The sequence below is a fragment of the Tinamus guttatus genome, unplaced genomic scaffold (assembly GCF_059628265.1).
Source record: "Tinamus guttatus ecotype Peru unplaced genomic scaffold, ASM5962826v1 Tinamus_guttatus_pri_ptg000150l, whole genome shotgun sequence".
In the NCBI taxonomy this organism is placed as follows: Eukaryota; Metazoa; Chordata; class Aves; order Tinamiformes; family Tinamidae; genus Tinamus; species Tinamus guttatus.
Genome location: NW_028288684.1, coordinates 13,145,449 through 13,171,670, shown reverse-complemented (window position 1 = coordinate 13,171,670; position 26,222 = coordinate 13,145,449). Strand labels below are relative to the sequence as shown.

The following is a 26,222-nucleotide window of genomic DNA, read 5'->3' as shown; positions in this document are numbered from 1 at the left end:
GGGCTTGGCATTATTTATTTAAGAGGAATAGTTCAAGGATCAATATTTTCCAATTACCTATTAGTTCTATTTTAATATATTTTTATATCAAATTGCTTGTCTGAGAGACCTCACAGCATTAAGCAGCCTTTTTGGGGGGGAGATATGTGTTTTCAGTCATGATAGTCAGTCTCTACTTTTCATCTCAGCTGTTTTGAAGTTATACTAAAGAATAAGGAAAAAATACAACAGCTTGCTTTTTTTCTTTTCCTTTGGAATATCATGGGTACTCAGGAATCATACCGTTGTGTTGAGAGTGACTGAGAAGTACAGGATTAGGGCCAGTCCCATTTTTGGTCTTTGATACATGTGCAAGGAGTGGCCAATCTTCTACAAAATAAGATAGGAGAGCATATCTATAGCACAGGATAGGATTCTGTGACCTTCTTGGCTTTCGTATCATTTTGTTGCTTTGTCAGTAAGCGCGAAGGCTTTTTAAATGTCAATCTTCTGTTTAGCTGCTTATAATAAACAAGTTTTTTATGACCTGTATGTAATGTTTATGCTATGTATGTTTATGCAGATAGCCGTAGGCAAATCATGCCTATAAAGGGTAGTTATTATCATTTCTGAAACATATCCTTTTTACGGTCTAGTTTTAATTTTATGAATTAAAGTGCTGAATCAAAAATTAGGGACTGTCACAATGAAAATATGCTGTTATATGTAATCATAATTGCCATTTCTTATTAAATTTGTTCTTATAAATACATATGAAAAGGGATTGGTTGGGTAATAAAATATTCAACATTAAAAAGAACATTAAATTGTATGAAAACTGAAAAGTCAAATATTCAGTTTCTTGTATTCTCACTTTTTTAATACACTTTTATGTTAAGCCACTTGTTAATGAAGCTAAACTAGCTGTTGGAAATATAAAGCCAGAGTCTTTGTCAGAAATCCGATCGTTACGGATGCCCCCTGACATAATCCGAGACATACTGGAAGGAGTATTACGACTGATGGGAATTTTTGATACATCATGGGTGAGCATGAAGAGGTGAGCATTTTATTTAAGCTTTAAAATACAATATACTTCCTGCTATGCTCAGTAATAATGTGTGTGTGTGCAGCGTTTTAGGGAAATAACATCTTTAATACTTAGTTCTTCCTTGCTTTTATAGCTTTTTGGCAAAAAGAGGAGTGAGAGAAGACATAGCAACCTTTGATGCCCGCAATATTCCAAGAGAAATAAGGGACAGTGTTGAAGAACTTCTTTCAAAAAACAGATCATCTTTTGATCCAAAGGTAATTCTTAATTTCTCTATTTAAAATGAAAAAAAAAATAGTAATCTGATTTACAAACACATAGACTTAAATTAGAGGAAAACAATGATGAATTTTCCTTGCAGAGAAAATGTCTTTGTCACTAAAAAGAGAGAAGGGTATAGTAGAAGCTACTGTGTTGCAAATTCCTCTAACAGTGAGGAATTTGTATGAGGTTGAGGAGAGCTGAGGTAAGAAGATAAGTCTTTAGGCATTGACGTTCCCAGGAGATACTGTGTAAAAAAGAAGACAGATCAAAATGTTGTAAGCTCTTTATGGCCTCCTTGTAGCAGTCAGTCATTAACTTTGCAGTTAATTGAATAAAGATAATTGCATGGATTGGTAATAATTGAGACCTAATTTGTCAGTAACTACTAAAAGGAATTTGGTTCTTTCCTTTTAAGATGAAGATGATAATTCCTTGAAAAGGAGCGTGGTAGATTTTGGATTCCTTTAGAACTTTATAACTTCAGTGAAGCTTCAGAGTTTTAAAGATATCCATTATTTCCTTTCATAGAATCATAGAATCATAGAATGCTTAAGGTTGGAAGGGACCTCTAGAGATCATCTAGTCCAACCCGCGTGCACACGCAGGGTCACCTAGAGCACGTGGCACAGGACTGCATCCGGGCGGGTTTTGAAGATCTCCAGAGAAGGAGACTCCACAACCTGTCTGGGCAGCCTGTTCCAGTGCTCTGTCACCCGCACTGTTAAAAAATTTTCCCTTAAGTTCCTGTGGAACTTTTGATGCTTCAGTTTCTGGCCATTTCCTCTAGTTCTGTCAGTGGCTACCACTGAAAAGAGGCCAGCACCATCCTCCTCACTGCCTCCCTTGAGGTACTTATCAGCTGATCAGCTCCCCTCTCAGCCTTCTCTTCTCCAGGCTGAACACGCCCAGCTCTTTCAGTCTCTCCTCATAGGGCAGATGTTCCAGGCCCCTGACCATCCTCATAGTTCTGTGCTGGACTCTCTCCAGCAGCTCCATGTCGCTCTTGTACTGTGGAGCCCAGAACTGGACACAATACTCCAGATGTGGCCTCACCAGGGCTGAGTAGAGAGGCAGGATCACCTCCCTCCACCTGCTGGAGACGCTCTTCTTAATGCACCCCAGGATCTCATTGGCCTTTTTGGCCACGAGGGCACACTGCTGCCTCATGGTCAAGTTGTCATCCACCACAACTCCCATGTCCTTCTCTGCAGGCTGTCAGGTTAGTCAAGCATGATTTCCCCTTGGTGAATCCATGCTGACTACTCTTGAGCACCTTCTTGTCCTCCATGTGCCTGGAGACTAGGGCCAGTATGAGCCGTTCCATCACTTTTCCGAGGATGGAGGTGGGGCTCAACAAACTTGAGGCCGACAATATAATCTCTTTGTGATGGTTTACAAGATCTGTTCTGCAGAGGAACTGACTAATCTTCCTATCTGTGTTGGCAAGTAATGAATCTTTGCAGTTGTTTATTCTATATTTATGTCAATTTTAATTTACATTTTTTTTTCAGAATGCTAAACGAGCCAGTGCTGCAGCTGCTCCATTAGCCTCTTGGGTGAATGCCAATGTCCAGTATTCCCATGTCCTAGAACGAATACAACCTTTGGAAAAAGAAAAAGCTGTCTTGGAAGCGTAAGCTAGAGACCATTGCAAAATAAATGGAATAAATAAATTAATTCTAATAGTGGTGGGTGAGACTAAGACCAAATAGAAGGAATTCAAGTTTCTTAAAAACAGAAGAAATCTGAAACTGTTCCTAACCAATAGATGATGGAATGTCCATGCAAGGAGCGAAAAGGCAGAAGCATGCAATATTTTTTCCCTGAAGGCTCTGCTTTGCGTATGTTTTGGCCAAACACAAGTTACCAGTCTCATTTGAAATGTGTCTGTGAGAAATGAACGTCCTAGAAATGTTTAAATTGTCAGTGAAACCCTTGTTACTTTTCTTTTCAGGCATGCACCAAATGTAGTCATTTTCTCCCTAGAATCACAAGGATATGAAACAATATTGTGACCAACCATGAACTGGGAGACCTTTACTGATTATTTTGTGAGGGCTTAAAGTTTTGTATTGGAAGAATTTGTGGTATTCCTAATTTTTAAGAACACATTTGAATGTTATGCATATTCAAAGCTTTTTTTGAAATTAAAAGTAGTCAGAATTTTTACAAGTGAAAATGGATTTTTCTGGAGATCATCTAGTCCAACCCCCCTCCTCCAGCAGGGACTCCCAGAGCACGTGGCACAGGGTGGCATCCAGGCGGGTTTGGAAGATCTCCAGAGAAGGGGACTCCACAACCTCTCTGAGCAGACTGTTCCAGGGCTCTGTCACCCTCACAGTCATGAAGTTCTTCCTCACATGGAGATGGAACTTCCTGTGTTCAACTTACACCCCTTACCTTTCGTCCTGACTTATAGATTTTTCTATTTTAGTCTTAAAATATGCATTACTTTTTTTTTTTTTTTTTAGTAATCTCAAGAAAACCGAAGACAGAAAACAGAATTTAGAAGATCTTCTCAACTCTCTTGGTCAAAAAGTGTCAGAACTGAAAGATAAGTATGTTGATTTTGTTTATTTCAAGAGGTAAATCAGTGATGATATTACAATTTGAATATGCTGAGGTCTTTCTGATTAAATGTAGCTTTCTTGATAATGGATATTTATGGAAGAAGACACATTATACTTTCTACATAATCAGTGGACATAAGTACTTTAAACTACAGTTCATCTCTTAGGTCAAATGAATTCCTGCTTCAAAGTACTTGATTCTCGCTACACACTTTGCTAGCACCTTTAAGTGTAGACACTGAAGACAGCAATTAAAAAAGCAGAGAGAATCCCACAATTCACATCTCTGTAGGTTTTTTGTTAGGAGTTTGGAAACATTTCTGTACAAGACTTCTATTAATCACAACTTGAACAAAGCCTGTTCTATTTCTGTTAGGTTCGTGCTGGTCTACTTTTCTGATGTTTAGCTAGGTAGCTGTCTCCATTTCTTTAAACACATCATCAAGTACTTGGCACACTGTGCCATAAAATTGCTATGGTGAACTTTTTATACTTTTTCCAAATTCAGTTTGATCCTTTCAGATTTATTTTTCTAATTGATTGTTTAAGTGACAGCACAGCCTGATGTGTGCACATGAGATCTTTTAGAAAACCTAGACACTGTTTCTTTTTTATGTTATGTTAATTTTAAAAATATTTATTAAATACAATAATTAATCATACATTAAACTTTATAAAAGAATATGGAAACCTTGCTTATTTATTGGCACATGTTCTTACCTCTTAGTAGGTTACAAAATAGAGTACTGTGCATTGAATTAGGCTCATATGTAAATTAGAAGTTTTATCTTTTAAATTTTTTATAGGGCAATTTACCAAAAAATTACAAATCTGTATTATGACATTGAGCCTACTATTGTTATGACTAGGCACATAACAAGGCTAAACATTAACTACTATTATCAAGTTAGACTATCTAAATGGAGGAAGAAACTATTTTGCAGACATTGTGTTTTACATTGAAAATGTAATTTTAAATCTCACCAATACCTCTTAAATTTTGTTAGTGAAAAAATGAATGTGCTTATATGTCAAAGAAGCATAAAGTACAAAAGGGAATTGTAGTAGCTGTGTTCTTTGTTAACAATAATGGAGGACCTCCTGAAGGTTCAGCTGGAATGCTTTGAAAACTCTTCATCAGTTTGGTAATTCTTGCAATTACTAACAGTAATCGTTTTACAGATTTCAGAGTAGAACAACAGAAGCAGCAAAACTTGAAGCAGAACTTAACAAAGCTCATAAAACCCTGAAAGCTGCAGAGGTACTAATAAGTCAACTAGATAGAGAACACAAAAGATGGAACGCCCAGGTTAGTGAAAATTTTCATAAAATTCATGTTATAACAGATATTTTTACCCTGTAGATAGTGGGTTATCAGCATTTTGCTGGTCTTGTAAGTGTACATTTATATGACTCATCAGAAAGAAAACTTCTTTTTATTTCACTGTACAGGTTTGCTTATCTATATCAGATAGGTACAGAATGTGTAAAAAATTCATTATTTGGTATAGACCATTTATTTATTTATTTATTTATTACTATTTTCAGTCCCAATAATAATTGTTAATATGACCGAACTTTTCAGCATTTTCACTGTCCAACTTGTGACACAGATATAAGGGACACATTTTTGGAAAGCATTGAACAATCATTATCTCAAAATTAATCACTTATATCTATCTGGAAAACACAAATGTAGACCTAACCAAAATTTTGTGATGCTTTTGAAATCTTTAGTTATGTATTTGCAAACTTTTCTGCTTCTAAATTTTGGAAACTTCATCTTATTAGGTGAAATGATATTTTGGGTTGAAACTGACAAGCCTTTGGGCTTGCCATGCAAGCCATTTTTCAGTCTGCAACAGAGAAGGTAAATTTCAAGCTACAAACAAATTGAAAACGGCTGTCGTGCAGAAAGTGATACCTAGCTCTCTCTATTGGCACCAGAGTGTTATTAAACTTAGCTGAAGTGCTTGTATTTTGAAGAGTTAAGATTAGATGAATCCTTCTCATAGAACAGCCAGTTTCATAAAAGGAAATTATCCTAACTAGAAGGTATGAGTCTATATTTGGGAAGCTGCGAGTAGTTTTACAAATACCTCATTTGTGATACCAAGTAGGGATTGGATATAGTGATCCCCAAGTTTAAAGACTTCCAAAAAATGATTCTTTATAGTTTTTTACTCTGGCACATCACACCTGTCTTGGAAAATTTTGGAGTATCCTAATAGCTGCATACTGTATGTATACTATATATACAGATACTCATATGTGGCAAACTGAAACCAGACTCATAGGTCTTAGTGGCTGAATTCTCAAAAACATCCAACCATAATCTAGCACAGAGCTAAAAAGAACTTTTTCTGCATTTTCATGTCTGTGTTATAGTGGGTTAACTAGGTATAGGAATCTAAAATGCAAATTGTATTGTCAGTGACAGGCAAATATCATTCCAACTTTTTAAAACTTCTGAGAAATTTCAACACATTATTTATTTTATATATACCTATACATTCCAAACTTTTGTCTTTTAAGGTGTCAGAGATAACAGATGAACTGGCTACATTGCCTAAAAGAGCTCAATTAGCAGCTGCATTTATTACCTATCTTTCTGCTGCTCCAGAGGACCAGAGAAAAGCCAGCTTGGATGAATGGATGAAATCAGCAGACCTTGAAAGTAATATCTTTGTTTGTTTGTTTTCTTTTTTTTTTTTTAGGGAATTAACCTCCATACAGTAAGTGGGAAATGTTAGTAAGTTCTAATCAACAGTGTCATTTGTCTTGATGTTCTCAAATATGTAACAACATGTATTTTTACTCAGGTATAAGTTGCACATACAGGCAGAGAATTTCTTGTGATAGTTCTATTAATGCTTATAAATTGTTAAAATTTATCTACACCAGTATTTGCTGGAAAAGTTTATATGAATGAATCTTTTCACAGTGAATGTTAGGATTCTGCAGGCTTCTGCTTTTTCAGTAATCATTTTTAAGGAATATGTATTAGTATCACCATTAATATATTTTTTATAACATCAGTCAATAGCAATGACTTGCAAGCAGCAAAATAAAATTGTGAGGGAAAATATATGCTTACACTATGTTGGCAGGATCTCTAATGCATCTCAAGTGGTGAAAAAAATGTGGACTATAAATATTCACACAAACTTATAAATATGAATGATTTTATTTGCCAGAGTTTGATGTAAGACGGTTCCTGTGCACAGAAAGTGAGGAATTAGTCTGGAAAAGTGAAGGTTTACCCTCAGATGATCTTTCAATAGAAAATGCTCTTGTTATCTTGCAGGTAAATTTGTGTCTGTATTTTGTTTTGGAAGTATTTCAGTTTTTAAAGATTTCTCTAACATCTTTCTGAATCTCTAAACGCCTTCAATTTTGTTATTTTGTTAGCACTCTCAAACATGTAAACAGAAGCAATCATTTTCATGTACATGACTATAGTTCCAAATTTGTTATTTTTTGTCATTTTGTTATTAGTCTATACAGTCTCTTTTAACAGTTTGTTTAAAACAAAAAGATATTAAAATGACCAAAACCTTAGTTTGGAGAAACAAAGGATTAAATTTTATTCTTAAACAGAAAGTTTTAATAACTACATATATTTTTTCTTCTAGAGCAAAGTTTGCCCATTTCTGATAGATCCTTCCTTCAGGGCTACAGAATGGCTGAAGACACATTTGAAAGAATCACGTTTGGAAGTTATTAACCAGCAGGTCCAGTACTTACTCTTGGTCTTACTTTTTTGTTCTGCCCTATTCAAACTTCAGAGAAAAGTTTATTAGAGGGTGTAATGTGGTCTAATGGGACTCTATTTGGATTGTATAATTTCTCACAGAATTTGAGATTAAAATGATTATATATACAAGCTCAGTATTTCAGTAATACTGAGATCCATTTTAACAATATATAAGATCACAAAATTGTATTCAAAATGAGTATGAATTAATTGTTTTCAAAAGGTCAATCGTCAATCTGCATTTTACTTTTTTATTTTAAAAGTGTGTGCTTATACAGTTCAAAAATTTGATCCTATATTTTTGAACAATGAAGTCAGAGTATTTAAGACTGGGACATCAACATTTAGTGTTACCTCTACAAGCTTGCCTCTCTGTGCTTCCCTGTCCAAGACTGTTGTTATTTTCTGAAGAGATGGAGGTGCTAAAAGATTTTTAAATTAGAGAGGTCTTTCATATTCTTGGTTTCAGTTTGAACTGTCCAAGGAGTCTATATGTGCTTTTTTGATGTAATTTTTTCACTGTATTATATGTTTGTAAATGTTAGATTGGGCTTCAGTTGGTTTTTAGGACAGCTAGGGTTAATTTTGTACACATAAATATTCACGTGCTTGTTGGAGCCTTCGTTCAGTTACACATAAGCAGACTTCTTGTGCCAGCTGAGGTTCCTTAGTGAATCTCAGCTGACCTCAAGGTGTTGTTGCAACAAAATTGAGATCTTTCACAATTCCCTGCCAGCTTCATGAAGATGTTTTGGATACCCTAGAATGGCACTGGATGTCTGATCAATTGAATGCTCCTCCTGCAAGCTAGTTGGCTTGATTGATTTTTAGAATCTGTTAATTGAGTTTTCCAGGATCTCCATTGACCATAATAAACATCAAATGCATATTTAGATACCTACAGTGTCTAAAATCAAACTTCAGAGAATTTGAAACCCGTTCATTTAGATACTTCATTACCAGTAAGTTTTAATTTAGTTTTGACCCATATCTCACTAGTAACTAGCTACCAAACCTTGCAGGTGGGCCTGACAGCTGTGGCAGAGGACCCAGGGTAGAGCTGCACTTCTGGCACACAGCTGGAAACTAAGCATCCAAAATAGTTTGTCTATATTTCAGTAGGTGAATCGAGTCCTTAATATTAGACTTAGTAATACTTACTTGTTATGTCTTCCTGTTCGTTGTTAAAAAGATTCTACAGCTTTGGTGCGTTTCTTCACTGTTAAGTTATCAGCATATTAATGCTTAAAATAACATGATCAAAGGTTATTAATATTATTATTATTTGGTTATCAGGACACCAACTTCCTAACTACTCTTGAGCTGGCAGTGAGATTTGGGAAGACACTTATTATACAGGAAGTGGATGGAGTAGAACCTGTTCTTTATCCTTTGTTAAGGAAAGATCTTGTTGCTGAAGGTAAATGTTCAACATCTTTAAAAGTGCATATTCTAAGTGTTTGTAGGTTTGGAATATATGCATTATATAAAACCTAATTCTTCTGGAAACAAGAACATTGCTTATGTTTCTGCTTTAATATTAATGTGTTGTTAATATTTTAGGACATGAAATACATTGGTGGTATGTTCTTGTTTGTTAGGGGAGAAATTCTGAAAAGTACTTAATGATACTTTAAGTTTAATTAAAATAGGTTATTTTTATCAACTCTGCACAGTTTAACTGTTAAATTCATTTGTAGTGGTAATTTCAAACAGATACTTTTGCTTATAAACTTGGACCTTAAATAGGTGAGAAATTACATGACTGACTGTGCAGTTAGAAATTAGTGTTTTCAGATGTCACTTTTTCTCAAAGGTGCACAGAATTATTTCTGAGATGATATTAGAATGGAGGATCAATAAACACAGTGGTAGAATTCAGTGGAAAGGAATTTCTTTATCTGATGCAGTGAAAGGAAACAAAAATACTTATATATTTTACATTACCTTCATGGGAAACAGCTTTGGATTCCAATGTTTTTAAAAGGCTGATATGAAAAAACTGTCAAAGGTTTAGCTAAGATAATAGTAAGAATATTGGTATCTTAGTATGAATTATGTTGCCTGTTTTGGAATTATATCTAAACAACTGAATGAATGAGGAAAAAATACAACAATACATATCTTTAAATACTTTCCAAATTATTATAATTAAAATATACTTGCATTCTCCTGAATAATTGCATTTTTACCTCAAACATTAGTTGCTCAGAATGTAGCACAGCTGGTGCATGTAATTTACAGCATGGAGTTTGAGCACTGAAAATAGTTCAAGACCCCTTATGGCTGTCATTTTGTCCAGTAAAATATTGCAATCTAATAATGTGTGAGGCAACGGTAAATCTGTAAACAAAAATACATAATAAAAATAAATTAAAACACTCTACATCTGCTTAAATAGAGTTATCCCCTATAGAGACAGATTTTTCTTTAAAAAAAGACAATTTTACTACAGTTACCATTCTTCCATTAGGGTTGTGCTTCCCTCTTTGTCCTCAGTAGAGGAGGAGAGCACCACCAGCTAGTGACTTAAAGGATGTATAGGAGCCAGGACATCTTCACTGCTGGTGGATTTCACTAGCTTCTGCTGGGCTTTGGGAAGCAGAGATACAATATTACCTGCATCTCAACTGATTTTACTGAAAGAATCAAATTAATAGGTGAAGATGTCTGCACAACTCTGGAGAAAGCATATTAAGTTAAAATATACAATTTTATTCACTGGATTTGCTGATAATACCTTAGGTGGCCTCTTTGCTCTGACAGTGCTAGGTCTTTGCAAGTCTAACTAGGAAGTTGTTTTTTGAAAAGTGAGAAGTAGCTGTTGTTTGGACTCCCCTTCACTTGTAAGTACCCTCTTGTTAGCCAAAATGTGGAGGTTGTAGTGGGGGAAGAGGCCTCTGCATTATTTTGACTGTGCATGTTTTCATTACCTGTTAAGATAAATGTGAATTTATACTTCAATAATTTTGTCCTTGTACAGCTGCCATTTTCTCCTTGACATTTTTACAGCATAGATCTAAAATTTGTGTTGGTCTTTGGCATCAAGGCAAAATTGGTATGTTGTTTTCATCTGTACCAGTGTTTTAGAAAGAGATTTATTCTTACAGTATTTTTGAGTTTCTGCTTCTAATGCTAAAAGCAGAGAAAGCAGAGAAGCACCCAACTGTTCCACCTCAGAACCATCTCTGGATAAGAATTTTGATTTCAAAGCTATTCATGTTATAATTCTATTCCTTTTTCAGTATCATGAGGAGAAAACTTTACTCTGGTTCCCAAATTGTCAAAAGTTATTCTTTTTAATCTACATAGCTAAAATAAAAATTTTCCATAATGGAAAGAGGGTGATGAGAGGCCATAAATATAATTTCATTCTAGAACAAGCATACTGAAAAATGCCAGGAAACTAAGAGTATAAACCAAGAGTAAAACCATCACAACAGAAATTACATGAGTTGTTTCTTGCCTGATGTAATTGAAATAATTTATTATAATATACCTATGTATATATTTATACATAAACTATATTTATATTCAATTATTTTAATATGAATTATAATAATCATTTATTATTTCTTTATAAACAATTTATAAATAAGTTTAATATTTTAATAGTAATAAAATATTACACAAATAATAGTTATTTTTAGATAATTGTAGGATATTTGGATCAGAATATCATTTATATTTATTATTTACAGGACCTCGTTATGCTATACAGATAGGTGATAAAATGATAGATTATAATGAAGAATTTCGTCTTTTTCTATCAACAAGGAACCCAAATCCCTACATTCCACCTGATGCTTCTTCTATTGTTACTGAAGTAAACTTTACCACAACAAGAAGTGGTTTAAGAGGACAGGTAGGTGTATAGAATAATAACAGTGTATTTATATTGGACATTTATAGATATATCCATATTCTGATAGAAGCCCCATGACCCACTTTGCATTAATGGTCATGGAGATATTTTCTAGATCACAAATGTAAATGGTAAAATAAATATTGATTCTAAATTGACCTTTTAAATTTTGTTTTCATGCACTTTGGAACCAAGTAATAATTCCAAGAGATGTAACAAAATTTACTCATTCTGTAAAGAAATTGGAAACTATTTCATTGGCTTCAGTTACAATAGATTATTCTCTAAAATTCTGGTTTTCGTTCATTTATGATACTGTGGAATTATTAATACTGTTTCTCTCCAGTGTCTTAGTCAAACAATTTGCTTACTTGCAAAAAAAATGTAATGAAATGAAAAGGCTCTATATTTCACTTCCTCCAAAATGCTAGGTTTTATCTGAAATATTTAGGAAAAAGACTGTAGAGTGCAGAGAAAAGATGTTTTTAGCTGTTATGAAACCTTTTTTTTTCCCCAAGCTAACAGAGAATAGAAACTAAATAAGGCAGTAATAAGTAAGATGTGATTCAAAATGTTAAGTGCAGATAGACATATGACTTTATACCCTTCATTGGAGATAGGGAAGTGTCATACAGTATTAGCAAGTAAATTTGCCCCCTTTTCATATATTTGTTGGAAGGAACTTCACTGCCAGTGTTTCCCAGTGTGAGCTTTCTGTCTGCTTTTGCATATTGTGAGAATATCATTACATACTTTTTTTTACATATTATTTACATATTACATATTATAGCAATATGCATACGTATAAAGACTGTAAAGTTTAAACTCAAGTGAGATTCCAGCTAAGGTGAGAAGGGTGAGAAGGATCTCAGAGTAAAAAGGTGTGAATCGGTGTCTGTATTAAAATCATCTAGTGCCTTCTGAAATGCCCCAGGGTATCTCAACTTGGCTGACAAGGTTATGGCTCACTGCAGTTCTTCAGCTGTATTTTCCATTGTAGGGTATCACAGACGTCTACACACATTTGGAAAACATTTTGTCTGGTGAAAAACCCTCAGAAATCTACTTTCAAAAGTTTGAGATATACACTGCTGTATGATTAATGAATATATATTATGAAATATGTATTTTTGTTTTGTCTTATTTAATAAATTGTTCTATTTTTAGCTTTTGGCTATAACTATTCAGCACGAAAAACCTGATTTGGAGGAGCAGAAGACAAAACTGTTACAGCAAGAAGAAGACAAGAAGATACAGTTAGCTAAACTTGAGGAATCTCTGTTGGAGGTAAAATAAATTTAACTTTTTTATACCTTTTAGATCAATAAGGTAGATTTAATGCTGTTAGTGTTTAAACGCGGATGATGAAAATATTGAGAATAATGAGCTGTCAGTCTTTTTGATTTGAGAAAATAGAAGCATCATTTACCCAGGGTTTTTGGAGACATAAAGAGAGAAAATATGCAACTTTCGTGAACCTGCAAAACTTCACTGGGTTTAGCGTCATCAAAATTGAATACTTGAATTGTTGGGATAGCAATAATTTAATGCATTTGAAAAAAATGTTTAAAAAAACAATACTAGATAAATAGAACAACTAATCACTTACTTTTCTAAAAAGTTCTGTAGTTGTGACTACTCTTTTAAAAAGACTTAAGAAATGTAGATAAATTGACTGTATCTTGCAAATATTTCTTATTAAAATGTTTTGATGGCATTAAGTATTAAGATAATGCAATTACAAGAAAGATAATAAGGTTACTCCCTAATGTGCATCAGACTTGTTTCTTTTTCACCTACAGCTGAAGTGAGCTGAAGCAATTGTCTGTACTGAAAATTAGTAAAAATGTTATATGACTTATTCAAGCTCTTCTCATTTCTTAGTAGATTAACTAAAGCATTTGCACAGGGAGACCTAGGAAATGAAGGGTAATCACAATGCTTTTGAAGATCTCTGATTAATAAAATGGAATTCTTGTTATTGTGAATGTTCTTCTCAGTTGAAAATGAGAACTAATTCGTATAGAAGAGATTGTCTAAGTAGGAAAAATCGTTACCATTAGACATTTTCAGGTCAAAATAGTAATTACAAAAAAAAAAAAAAAAAAAAAAAAAAACCTCCTCTGACATTTCTATTTACCTTGATAATGCTGGTGCATAAGAGTTTGATCATAGAAATAATTTCTCCAAATCTTATTGAAAACTTATGATTCAGAAAGCATTAGCATTCTGGATTTTGATAGTTTGTTGTCAGGTTGTTTCATTTTACAATTTTCTTTAGTATATCTTGGTTTGTGGACTTTCCATTTGCTTCCCTACTCTTTTGATCCCTGTAGTGATTCAGATATTTTTAGAGACCAGAAAGAAGAATGGCTTCCAGTATGGTTAATTTATGTTTTTTTTGATTGTAGCTTTATAAGTATTTTTTTTTCAGACACTTGCAACATCACAAGGCAATATACTAGAAAATAAGGATCTGATTGAATCTTTGAATCAGACTAAAGCAAGTAGTGCACTCATCCAAGAGTCACTTGTGGAATCTCAGAGACTTCAGAGTTTTCTTGATCAGGTAAAAATTTTTTAAAAAGTAATCTTGTCCTGCTGCTTTTCTCCTGCTAAAAAATAGCTCTTCGTTGTATGTATTACTAGATGAATCTTGTAAAAAGAATAATAAAATGCTTTTTTTGTTGTTGTTGGATAAATTAGTTCCTGATTAATTTGCCCAAGTTATGTTTTCAGTTTTTATAATGTTTCTTTGCTTTGGGTGTAAAAAAAAAGCCTGAAATGAGAATATTCATGTCTGATTTTCAAAGTTGGACAAGTATGAAATGCTAGTTCCACTAAAATAATGGATCTTCTGTTATAAATGTCAGTGACCCAAAAAATTTCATCCCAATTACAGACATACAAGATTACTATGATGAGAAATTCCTCTTCTGAAGGAAGAGGTAATTGACATGTGCAAGTACAATAATTAGTAATTAGTAATTAATTTTTTTTACACTTGCTAAATATCTACACAATTTGAAGAAGCCTGCCCGTTGAATTATATGAATTTTCCCCAGGGTCTTCTTGGTGTATAATGGATTTTGATTTTGTTTGATATTTTGCCTTCTGCTCTTGGAAATAACATGGCTGACTTTTGACTTTTACGGGTCATATGGACATTGTTTTTAAAAAATCTCTTGCTAGTGCAAAAGTTGAAAGAAGATATGAGGCTATTCTTTTACCTTCATGTCTTTTATTAAACTTTACAGATTTTTGTATTTTATTCTAATCTGTTAAATTATAAAGTGGCTATTGAGTTTTGGGAAATGTTCTGTGCTGGGAACATGCTTCACTGACCCCAAAAATTCTTCATTCCAAAATATTATTGAAAAATAATTTAAAATAATATACTTTAAAAAAGTAAAAATAATAAAGGCTGTGTTGATGTCTGGGGTGTTTGTCCCTCCTTTGAGGATTAGGAAATGATTCTGTTTTCTAAATCAGTGGAATTAATCTATTTTTTCCTAGGTAAGTATTACAATATGCAATAACCGATAGGTGGCAGTAACAGACTGATTTTGATTATTGTTTCCTTTTATCCACAGGAGCGAGATGCCTATCTCCCGTTAGCTGAGAGTGCTAGCAAGATGTACTTTATTATTTCTGACTTGTCCAAAATTAATAACATGTACCGTTTTAGTTTGGCGGCTTTCCTACGACTTTTTGAGAGAGCTCTTCAAAATGAGCAGGTATTCGATTTTTCTGCTACATTCACAGCTTCAGGAAAAGAAGAATCTTCTTTGTTCTTTAGAATTTAGGAGTTGCTGTGAGGATTTTTAGAGAATGCCATATAAAAAGTAGTAGTGGCTAACTATTGTGATAACGATATTTAGAACATGTGACAATTTTTTATGTTACTTACATGATATATGAATTATAAATTGCTGCACCATCTGAAAACTAAGCAATTCCTGTTTGCAATTTCAGGCATTTTATTTGTTTAAGATTAAAACAAATTAGGAAACTCAAGGCTGATAACAACTTCAATTTATTTAAATAAAGTCTTCGGTAATGACCTAATGTGCAAAGAAAGCTGATTCTGTCAGCAAGAATTAGAATAATAAAAGATCCATAATTTTACATGGTTCAATATTTGAAAGAAGATCAAAACCTTTATCTATTTGTTTTATATAGCCTGTAAGCATTTGAGCAGCCTGTGCTTTTCTCCTTTTTACCTTTCTTTTCTTCTACCTTTTTTTTTTTGGTATTCTAGTGGCCAGTATCTTCTTATTGAAGCACATTTTTGATTTCATCTCTTATCACCTTGTTCTTTAGAAGTAATGATGCATCTTCTTTTTGTTTGACTTTTTGTTTTGGTCTCCAAAGTCCATCCTTTTGCTTTTGTTTCCAAAATCTTACAGATTCATTATATTTTAAAAGACATAATGTTCAAGGTCAAATGTTCAATTCTTAAAGCTTATGTATTAACACATCATCATCACATTGGGTGCTGCATGTGAGCTCAGTGGAAAAAAATCATGTTTTCAGAAATAATGGATGCCACATAGAGACCAGGTTTTATTTCATTCTAGGGTTTTTTTATTAAGAATTAACATTTGAAAAGAAAAAAGGTACATAAAATGATTTTTTATTTCAGATGAATTTTAAGTCCAAATTTTATTTTTAGACTTCAGGTAATACTGAAGAAAGAATGAAGTCCCTTATTGAGTCATTGAAGCATATGGTCTATGAATACGTTTGTCGTTGTTTGTTTAAGGTAGGATTATTTTTTTCCTGTTTTTTTTTTTTTTTTAGTGCACAGTTCATTGGGTTTAAAACAGTTCTTTCATCAACAAAACTTGGTCTACTTCAGATACGAAATGTTGTGTCAGTACATATATAATGCATACAAAAAATTAAAAGTTCAATAATTAAACATGTAAAATTGAGCATTGAAAATTAAGGTAAGACATTGAAATTGCTTGTGCACATTTCTTTACAGTTCAATTTTTTAATGAACAAAGACTTTTTAATCTACTTATCTCTGCTTGACCTTTAGCTCTTCATCTCTGTATCATTCTAGTTATTTAGCATGTCCTGGGTTTCTCAGTCTTCTGAGCAGTCTTCATTCTATTCAAACTTATTTCTAGCATTTCTTAAGTAAGAATTTTTGATCTAGCAGTCATTATGAAAGTTTGTGCATTTACATGTTTCTTTTTTTAAAAAAAAAGGAAACCAAAGAATATGGAAATATTCTCTCTCTTCTTTTACTTCCTTCCTCAAATTTCTACCTGCTGATATTTATTTCTCCATCTGTTCCCCTGTTCTTCCATATAATGTTTTTAGTGTATTTCTTGTTTGCTCAGCATTGAAATTAGATGGCTTCTTGCTGTCTTAGTGAATGCCTATGGTAGGTAATGCCTCTCACGTTCAGTTTTAATTCTTACTTTCACATAGAGCAATTATATCAGGAAGTGTTTGTTTTGTTAGCAGCAAGTACTAACATACTAATAATACACATAGATCATTTGGGCAGCAGAAGAAATTATACAAGTCTGGAGCTTGATTAGTGAGAATGGAGAAATGTGGAGAGATTTAGGATGCAAAATAGTGTTATTGATAAGGGTTATGGTTTGTCAAACTTTTGGTGGATTTCCATGAACTTGGAAGAAGGCAAATTCCTGAGTCATGAGTCTGTAATGTTATTTTTATATGTTGGAAAAGATTTTGAAAACAAAGTGCAAATGGGAGATTTCAAGTTTGAAAGATTTTAAATTTAAATTGGTATTTAGAAGATATTAAAAATGTAAGAATTCCATGCCAGACCAATAGTCCGCCTAGAATAAGATGTGTTCTGACAGGGACTTTTGAGAGAAAATAATAAACTGTTCATTCATCTATGCAAATTTTGCCTTTTATCCAAGCAGATTCTTCCCCCTTTTTTATATATAGTTAGATGTAGCAATTAGATTAACATTGGTCTCTAGTTTTCAGACATATGTAGTGATTTTGAATTAGGAAATGTGTCACTATGCCTCTACTATGAATTACAGGTGTTTAATTAGTGAAATTTTGTTAGTTAACTTCACTCATGAGAAAAGGAGAAAAGTGACATGTGCTGAGTATATAAATACATTTCTTTCTGCTTTTATTTCAGGCTGACCAGCTGATGTTTGCTCTACATTTTGTACGAGGAATGCACCCTGAACTCTTTGAAGAGAATGTAAGTAGTGAAGAAGAAAATTACCCGTGTGATTTACTTAAACTTGACCCGAGGAGTACATAATTAGATTAAAAATCTTTGTCAGTAAAAATAAGACTTAAGATATGAGATTTGTGTGCTTGTATGGTAAGCACATGATAGGTACTTTACAAAAATTATGGATGTTAAAATTTTATGTATTAGGTTCAGAGTTGAAGATTATCATGAGAAAGGTGAGTAGAAGGTTGCTTTCCAAACAGGGATCTGAAAAAAAGTTGCTTGTGTGACCTAATTTTTCTTGGGCCGGAACATGTAATTTCGTTCTGGAGGGCTCTTGCATTTTTTTTGCAGGCGCCGTATGAGTGCTTCCTCTGATTATGTGGCTCAATATTTATCTATGATTTTAGAAAATATAAACATTTCTCCATAAATAAAGATGAATATACGTCTGTTTTGCTTATTTTAACTGAGGTTTGTTCATACATCCTCCCTTGGTGTGGATAAGCAGAAAACAAAATTCAAGAGAGAAATTAGTCTGATTCTGCTACTCACTGTTGTAGACACTTAGCACAAAAGGTCTTCCTGGCAGGAGAAGTAATGAGATTATCTTTTGTGCATTTTATCCAACGATTCTTCAGTGCTTAATACTGAAAAAATCCTGGGGCTGGTGATGAGACAGTGTCCTTTTGGAGTAACTGCATTCTTTGCACCGTAGTGGTCCATCTTTGATTGGAATGGTGTTTCATCCTGGATTAGATTTTGGATAATAGTCTACGATATATTTGGTATAGATTCAAACCTCATTTAGTAACAAATGGCTGTCCCTCCCATTTTGAGGCAAGTCTTGTATTACTTGTTATTCATAAAAAGAAGGGAGGTGTCACATGACATTTCTATTTGACGTTGGTCTGAATAAAGCCTAATCTGAAAATTCCTAATTTATGTTATATTTAACTGTGTTTAGAGGCTGTCCTACTCACAAAAAAAAAAAAAAAAATCCAACAGAGCTAAGATAGTGCTAAATCCCGTTTTCAAGATGCTGTGCACTTCTCAGTAATAGCATGCTGAGAATAGCATGCTGAGTAATGCATAGAGTGGACTCTTTGCGTGTTAGGTCATACTTTTGCTCAAATTAGAAGGCCACAGTGAAATCGGTGTCTCCAGCAAGATGGTGCTTTTGGGGGTCATGAACAGTCAGAATTGGTAACTAAGATTAAATTAATCTGTTTACCCTAGACTGTCTTATCAGAAACAGGAAAAACAGTCACTTCAAGGAAGCAATTAATTTAATCATAAATGAGTTTTCAAAAATAGGTCAGATGATTATTCCTTAAAATTGCCTGCTTCTATGCGCTGCATTTAAAAGTAGCCCAGATTAACTGGCTCAGAGATGCCAGTATTTTAGTTGTCTACTACATAATGAAGTTAATTCTATAAATTCTGCATGCAGTGAAACATATGTATAATAGACTCAATACAGTTGCTTAGGTATGGCTGAGTAGTGTACATAATGAATACCTCTGAGTACCCATAATTTTCTATAATAGAAGCTGGAGATGGCTGTAGGTTTCAACTGGTTAGAATAGAGCCCAATCCAGTGAAGAGGATGAAAATCAGATAATTTGAAGGAAGCAATGCAACTTGATAATCTGGAGGCTATGGGACTAATGTAAAAGATTTAAGAAACATTTATCAAAATTTCTTGATTAATACAGTGTAGTTCTGTGTCAGACATGGATTGACTAAGTGAATTCCCAAAATTTTTTTTTAGTGGGGCCGCTTGATAAAGATAATTCAAATTAAACTCATTAGTAGAGACACACACTGACTACTCTTCATTGTTAGAACTTTCCTAACTCATATGTATTAATTCTTTTCAGCTTCTGAAAGTATCCTGCATTTTTTTTTGTATCCTTGAGTTTGAAAATGTATCAAGGTAGAAGCTGGCAAATACTTTTCTGACTATATTAAAACCTGCCTACATAGACTTAAGTTTTTGTGAGCACTGTTTTATGTCTTTATTCCTACCATTTAGCAAGTATTTACAGTTCTTAACCAGCTTAATATAGGTTATATCTGATGCGTTTTCCAGCAATATCTGAATATACTCAAGAATTTAAACAAGTGAATAATATCAATATTTTTCTTCTTTAAACATAGAAATTATTTTAATTAGATCGTTGGGGAAAAGAGAGATTGTACAAACTGTGTATTGAGGAAAATGACAATGAAGTAGTTATTCTTTGAAAGCTATGTCTTTTGAACCTTTTAGCATGGTCATGTGAGTGAGTTACCATGGTGCTGGAGAATTCTGTACATGTCCTTACTGCAGGAGAGTCCTACCTCCCTCCTTTCTGGATACATATACTAAGTTTAAAAGATTTAGTTCCGCACATATATTTCCCCTTTCCCAATGAAACGGAATTATACATGATATCAACCTAGTGCAGTAAATATGACTTCTGTTTTAGTAATTGCAACTTTTGCATACAGCAGCATGAAACAATATTGAAACATGAACTGGGTGCTTACCTGTTTTATGTGACCACTTGTTACCGAACCATGCACAGTTGTTACCAGCCCCCACAGGGCTCTGTCCTTGCCAGCTGTGTGTGTTCACAACAGACTTCTTCCTGGTCTGTTGTTGCGTGCCTGGGTGGGAGCTGCAGTGACTGAGGAAGGCTGGGCTTTCTCTTTTTCTCTCTTTTCTTATAAAGTATTCCGATCATTTAGCTTGGATTCTGCAAAAAGAAATACATACTTTTAATATGGCCTAGAGTTTAAAAATGTCTTAGCTCTCAGAATCTAGGATTTATTTTGCGTATCTTCTGAATTCCTTTTGTTTTGCCAACATAATACTGTGCATTAATCTTTATTCTTTAAGATACCCTGAGGCTTCTCTGAGTTGTTTATTTTTCCCCTCTAGGAATGGGACACTTTTACAGGTGTGATCATTGGAGATACCATAAAAAAATCGGTAAGTTACATTTATTTGTGAATATTGAAACAAAAAGATTAATTAAATCCTGAAAGGTTGTGTTTGTGTACTTACTATATTGTTTTATTAATTGTATTCATATAGAACAATTAACTTTTTACATAGTAATAGTTAACATAGTAGTAAAGCATGATGGAAATGAGCTACTCTGACCATGAATGAGAGCAGATGTGCAACATAAGGGGCTGAGCTACGTTTTTCATCTTAAGAATTTCTTCCATCTCTGACATCCAAGGATGCAGCAGAGCTCTGGCCAAATTTTGCCAGTGCAGAAGTGCCTAGGAGTGATGCTTTGTCTGGTCAGTTATCCAGAACTGCACTTTGTTTGAAGAACTTGTTCATGACTATGAACATGTTCAGCGGAGTAATCTTTCAAGTCACTTGTTCAGAGTGCATATGCAAATGGCCAATCATGTGAATCACTTGTTTTTAATAGAAATCTTCTTAGAGTGTGAATATGACATACAGATACTCTAAATAATAGAATATTTTAAAGCTGAAATACTTAACCAAATGTTGATGGAAACAATTTATTTCAAATTAAATTTATTGGTAGCTCTTGTTTTGTTATACCACTTATTCATTATTACGTAAAATAACATGGAAAGAGTTCTGAGAAGATTTTTATCAGTTGCCTTTGTTTGATTATGTGTTTTTTTCAAATAAAATATTTTTACATATAATGTATAATTTAATAAGGATTCACAAAGGAGCGTTCGTGACCAGCTTCCCCCTTGGATAGAACAGGAGCGAGCCTGGGCCATAGCATCTTTGAAGGTATAGATCACATAATAATTTGAATTTAACTTAGTCTCTGGTTTTAGAAAATAGTAATTTGGACTACTCAAATATTTGGAATTTTAGAATTTGAACTACTCAAATATTTGGAAACTCAAATATTTGTCAGATGAAAATGTTTTGTTATTTATTATTATCTTCTAGAAATCTAATATGTCCTCACTTGGAAAATTACCAACTTATTAATAATTTTATTTCATCCCAATTTTATGAGCTTTTTTATGTGGTTCTTTACCCCATATAACTATGTATTTTAATTAATGTAAATGACCCTGTGAATGAATTTTACCAAGATTGGGAAATATTGTAAGTCTGTAAAGCCTATAAAAGATTATTATGATTTTTAAAGACAGAAAAATATACAGAGAGAAAAACTGCAAAGAATGTTAAAGTTGCAGGTTTTTGTTATGTAGTGGCTTTTTCACAACTTTAACAAACTACTTTTTATTGAATTAGATGCCATAGATGTTTAAACGGGAAACTAGTTTTCTAATTATCAGATTTCCATTTCAGAGTTAGGTGTATCAACTAACTTCATATTAAAACCAACCAATGTTTATTTGCTTTAATTCTTCCTGCAACAGTCTGTGTTGATGTCTGATGATCTGAGCAGGACTAAGTGAAAATATAAATCCCTGAAATTCTGTCTGGAGGCTTTTTGTCTCCTGCATATACCTCAGCAGCAGGAAGGAAGAGCGTTGGTCTTGGGCAAGGACTTGGGCTGCTAAACCCAGAGATTGTTATCTTTCATTTCTCTTTATGAGGGATCAGGAACAATTGCAATAGGAAGCATCGTTGTTAGTCAGGGGCAAAGTTTTGTTAGGGACCAAAGTTTTAAAACAGAGCCTAAAAATTAAAAAAAAAATACAGAGAAAATACAAACTTAGCATTTTTAGGGAATATACAAGTGGTTGATTTTAAATCGTACCTTTCATTCTTTACCTCTGATGATCAATTTAATAAAAAAATGTATAGTATGTATGAGTATTTCCATGTTAAAGTCATAGTCATATTTGTTAATTACTTAAATTATTCTATGTCCAAATGGCTACTGTTTATTATTAAATATTTACTATTTGCTTTTTAGACTTCTCTCCCTGATCTCTATCGGACACTTTGTTTTGAAGATGAAAATCTGTGGCGCACTTTTTATCAGAGCTCTGTGTGTGAACAAGACTTTCCATCTTCCATTGTCAATAGAATTTCTTTATTTCAGCAGGTAATGTTTTAATATAAACTTATTTAAAAATATTTATGATTTTGTCATTGAAAATTTGAGATAAATTTTACATCTCAGGAATTAAGCCTTCAGGCTGTTAAGCAGTAATAATATCTACATTGTTCTATAACTCGAATAGTTTAATTTAATTTAAAATAATATAAGGATTTTTTTCTGCAATATAAGTTTAGTCTTCTGAGTCTGCTATATTGGCTGCAAGTTAACAAGCTCCTTATTAATACTCCCAGATTTAATTTTATGAATAGGAATTAAAATTGTTTCTTGGTTGCTTTGTTACTGCTGAATTGCTCTGCTTGTAGAGCATCATTAATTTAGATTATCATTAAATGTGCAATATGTGCTAATGTGCAATAAATGCACATAAACTTGCATAACTGCCTGAAACCCACAAAAATGCTGTAAAGATCACTGCTTTTTTCAAATTTTATTCATTGAATTACATTTCTGAAAGCTTAGTAATGAAAGAACCCTAGAATATTAGAGAGGGAGGTTCGTTCTAGTTAGGGATCATTCTGCTCTGGAAGAGAAAAATCTCATCCCTCTTATGTTTATGGAGGAAAGGTTGTAGTTACTTACCTTCTAAATACGTTGTGATCTTCACTTGAAGCAGTTTCAAATAAAATTAAGGCCATCTGTATCCAAAGAAGGGTTGGAGCATGTGACCCTCTGGTTTCATGCTGATTTGTGAGAAAAAAAAAAAAAATTGCTAAAGTGCAGAACAGCAAAACTTAAGATGGGCAATGTGTCATTGTCAAAATTGTTACATATTTATAGGAACACCGAATCACCAACACATTATGTGCCTAGGTCATTGCATGGAAAGCATGATTGCCCTAATAAAAAGATTCTGAAACTACCTGGTCAGATTTATGTGCCATTGATAAGTTATTTTATTTTATTTTATTTTCAATTTGTTTTTAATAACAATACAGATGTATTTCAGAATTTAAAAGTAGTACTTTCTTAAAAATTTTATTAAAGCACTAGTATCTTCCAAAATTAACAAAAATAATTGCAGATTTGGAAAATGGAATATTGTTGTAGGTTCAGAATTGTGTTTTAACACAAATTGTGTTTTACAGAGGTGTAGGTGGGGGAATAGAATCAATAGGGCCAGTGACTTTACTACTGAAGAATTAGTTGCCTCCAGTTTCCTGCACTCAACATAATGCAAGAAAGTAACTGAAAATGAGGTAGCCAGAGAGGAATTTTTAATTTATTCTGTATCAGAATTGATCAGTTGCTCATGGTCTGTAGTCTTTCAAGTACTAGAAACATAGAAAATAGACTGTTTCAGGAAAATATGTTAGAGGTGTTATAAAACTCTCAAGTTGCTCTTAAACAGAGGAAATGCTTTCAAAATTGATTTTGACTATATTGCATCAGTAAAAACAAGGCCATTATTTTTTCAGGAAAGAAGTTATGAATACAGGTGTAAATTATAGATGAACAGTATGAACCTAAGTTTATTTTCATATCATTCTAGCTGCCAACATAGCATGTATTTTTTTCCTAATTCCATCTAGTTTAAGTTTAAAGTTTAAAGAAGGTAGATTCTTTTGGAAAAGTCTTGCTTCTTTATTGTCATAAAATACTTTTACATGCTAAACTGTTCTGAATATTTTTTATTTTGAGGTACTTGTGGTCCAGGCTGTCAGACCAGACAGGCTACAGAGTGCCATGGCTCTTTTTGCATGTAAAGCTCTAGGTAAGTTATTTTTTCACTGGAGTGTTTCCACATGATAAAATCTTATTTTCTCTTGCAGTATGCGTATTTTATTTTATAATTCTTATGGAATTGTTAAGTGTTAGAATTTGGAAAAAAAAATACTGCAAATAGATTTGCTGTTTTTGTTTCTGTAAATTATGGTTATAAAGTGCTTTTCGAATAGTTTGGCCTGCACAGTGTAGTGATTTTAAATTTAGTAAAAGATATGTCAGATTCTGTTAAGGTATTCTTTAGCACTACAGTAATTAAGAAAGAATGGTTTTGTGCCAGTTTTAAAATGCAGCATTTTGTTTAAAAATTAAATGGGCATTGAGAACCATTTGCAGTGTCAAAAGCCTTTACAATCCTAAAGTCTTTACACTCCTAATAAACACAAAATGAATATATGTTTGAAAATTAGTTTTGATCAATTTTTGTCTAAGCATCTTGACTGATAGTGATTTTTATCTTTTAGTTCCATCTATTAGGGTCTCTGCATAGGCCAACCCGGTTTGTTACATCCATGTTACAAAGGATTATTCTGTATGGAAACAATAATAGAAGTCTAAGAGCAGACTGATCCCACAAGAAAAAGTACATGGCATCTTCTAGTAGTTGTGGCACAGATGTCACTGATTTACGCTTCTGTATCCTGCTCTGCTTCCTGATGACCCATGTAACTAACACCTGTCTGCCTAAGAACCAGTTTGAAAAGACATTGAAATATGTGGTTAAAATTCTTTGAACTTATAATCCATTTAGACATGTAGTTTGGGGTTTGTGTATAAGTAAGTGCCTTGCTTAAAGCAGGTCAATATTCTTTTTAAGCTACATTAAAGGCTTTCTACATGAGGGGAAAAAAATCACACAGAACAAACAAAAACCTTACAACCAAAACCACAGTAGAAATAGTATCAGGCTTAGTCTTAAAAAAAATATTACAGCAGTTTATGTTGTTATATGAATAGCAGGAAAAAATCTTCCACAGAACACTCCATCCTGCATAATCATTTAATTAACTTGGTATTTCTGATTATAGGAATAAAGGAATTGTCTCCTCCACCTCTGAATTTGAAACGTCTGTATAAAGAGACTCTGGAAATTGAGCCCATCTTGATAATTATTTCTCCTGGTGCTGATCCTTCTCAAGAGTTGCAAGAACTTGCCAGTATTGAAAGAAGTACTGAGTGCTACCATCAGGTCAGTTTTGGATAAGCATACTGACAAACAGAGGGGATTCCTCTGATTAGGAGAAGGGAAACAGGAGACGAAGGATTGGAAGAGACCAAAACAAAATGAGTATTATTATGGATGCTCAAGTATTATAATTAAAGTGTATAATCCAAACATGAGGAAAAAACATGAGGAATATCCAATATCCAATATAATCCAAACATGAGGAATAATCCAAACATCAGGAAAGAAAAGCTAATGAAAAGTGGATTTAATAATTCCTCTCCTTATACAACTTGTGTATTCCTTTTTTAATAGAAAATGTAAATCAGAAATTCAATGCTTATGAATACTTTAGTATTCTGTGAATTTTGGGAAATTATTTGAGAAGTGATATAAGTAAATGTTGAATAATCAGTACTTGATAGGAGTTTCAGAAGAAGAGTTTGATATTTCAAGTCAGTTTAAAAAAATGCTGTAAGATTGACAGAGTGGTGAAGCTCTCTGATTTGAGAAATACTCATCGCCAAAAGTATTTGCCCTGCCAATTTGACAGATGTTTTTTTCATTAGTGCAACTTCTTCCCATAGTTTTTAAACAAAAAAGGGAACTTGGTGAGTATAATTCTT

The 26,222-nt window shown here is 33.2% G+C and overlaps 1 protein-coding gene across 1 annotated transcript in view; it reads left to right on the top strand.

Moving 5' to 3' along the window:
- The window catches only part of DYNC2H1 (dynein cytoplasmic 2 heavy chain 1), a 134,256-nt gene that overhangs the window by 47,187 nt on the left and 60,847 nt on the right, over positions 1-26,222 (top strand). The window contains 20 exon segments of the mRNA XM_088522367.1: positions 879-1,039; positions 1,164-1,287; positions 2,806-2,927; positions 3,766-3,852; positions 5,047-5,173; positions 6,400-6,541; positions 7,062-7,171; positions 7,500-7,598; positions 8,918-9,041; positions 11,323-11,486; positions 12,654-12,773; positions 13,921-14,055; positions 15,080-15,223; positions 16,162-16,251; positions 17,632-17,697; positions 20,603-20,653; positions 21,374-21,451; positions 22,560-22,691; positions 24,348-24,420; positions 25,460-25,620. Coding sequence (XP_088378493.1) covers positions 879-1,039; positions 1,164-1,287; positions 2,806-2,927; positions 3,766-3,852; positions 5,047-5,173; positions 6,400-6,541; positions 7,062-7,171; positions 7,500-7,598; positions 8,918-9,041; positions 11,323-11,486; positions 12,654-12,773; positions 13,921-14,055; positions 15,080-15,223; positions 16,162-16,251; positions 17,632-17,697; positions 20,603-20,653; positions 21,374-21,451; positions 22,560-22,691; positions 24,348-24,420; positions 25,460-25,620 — 2,310 coding nt within the window.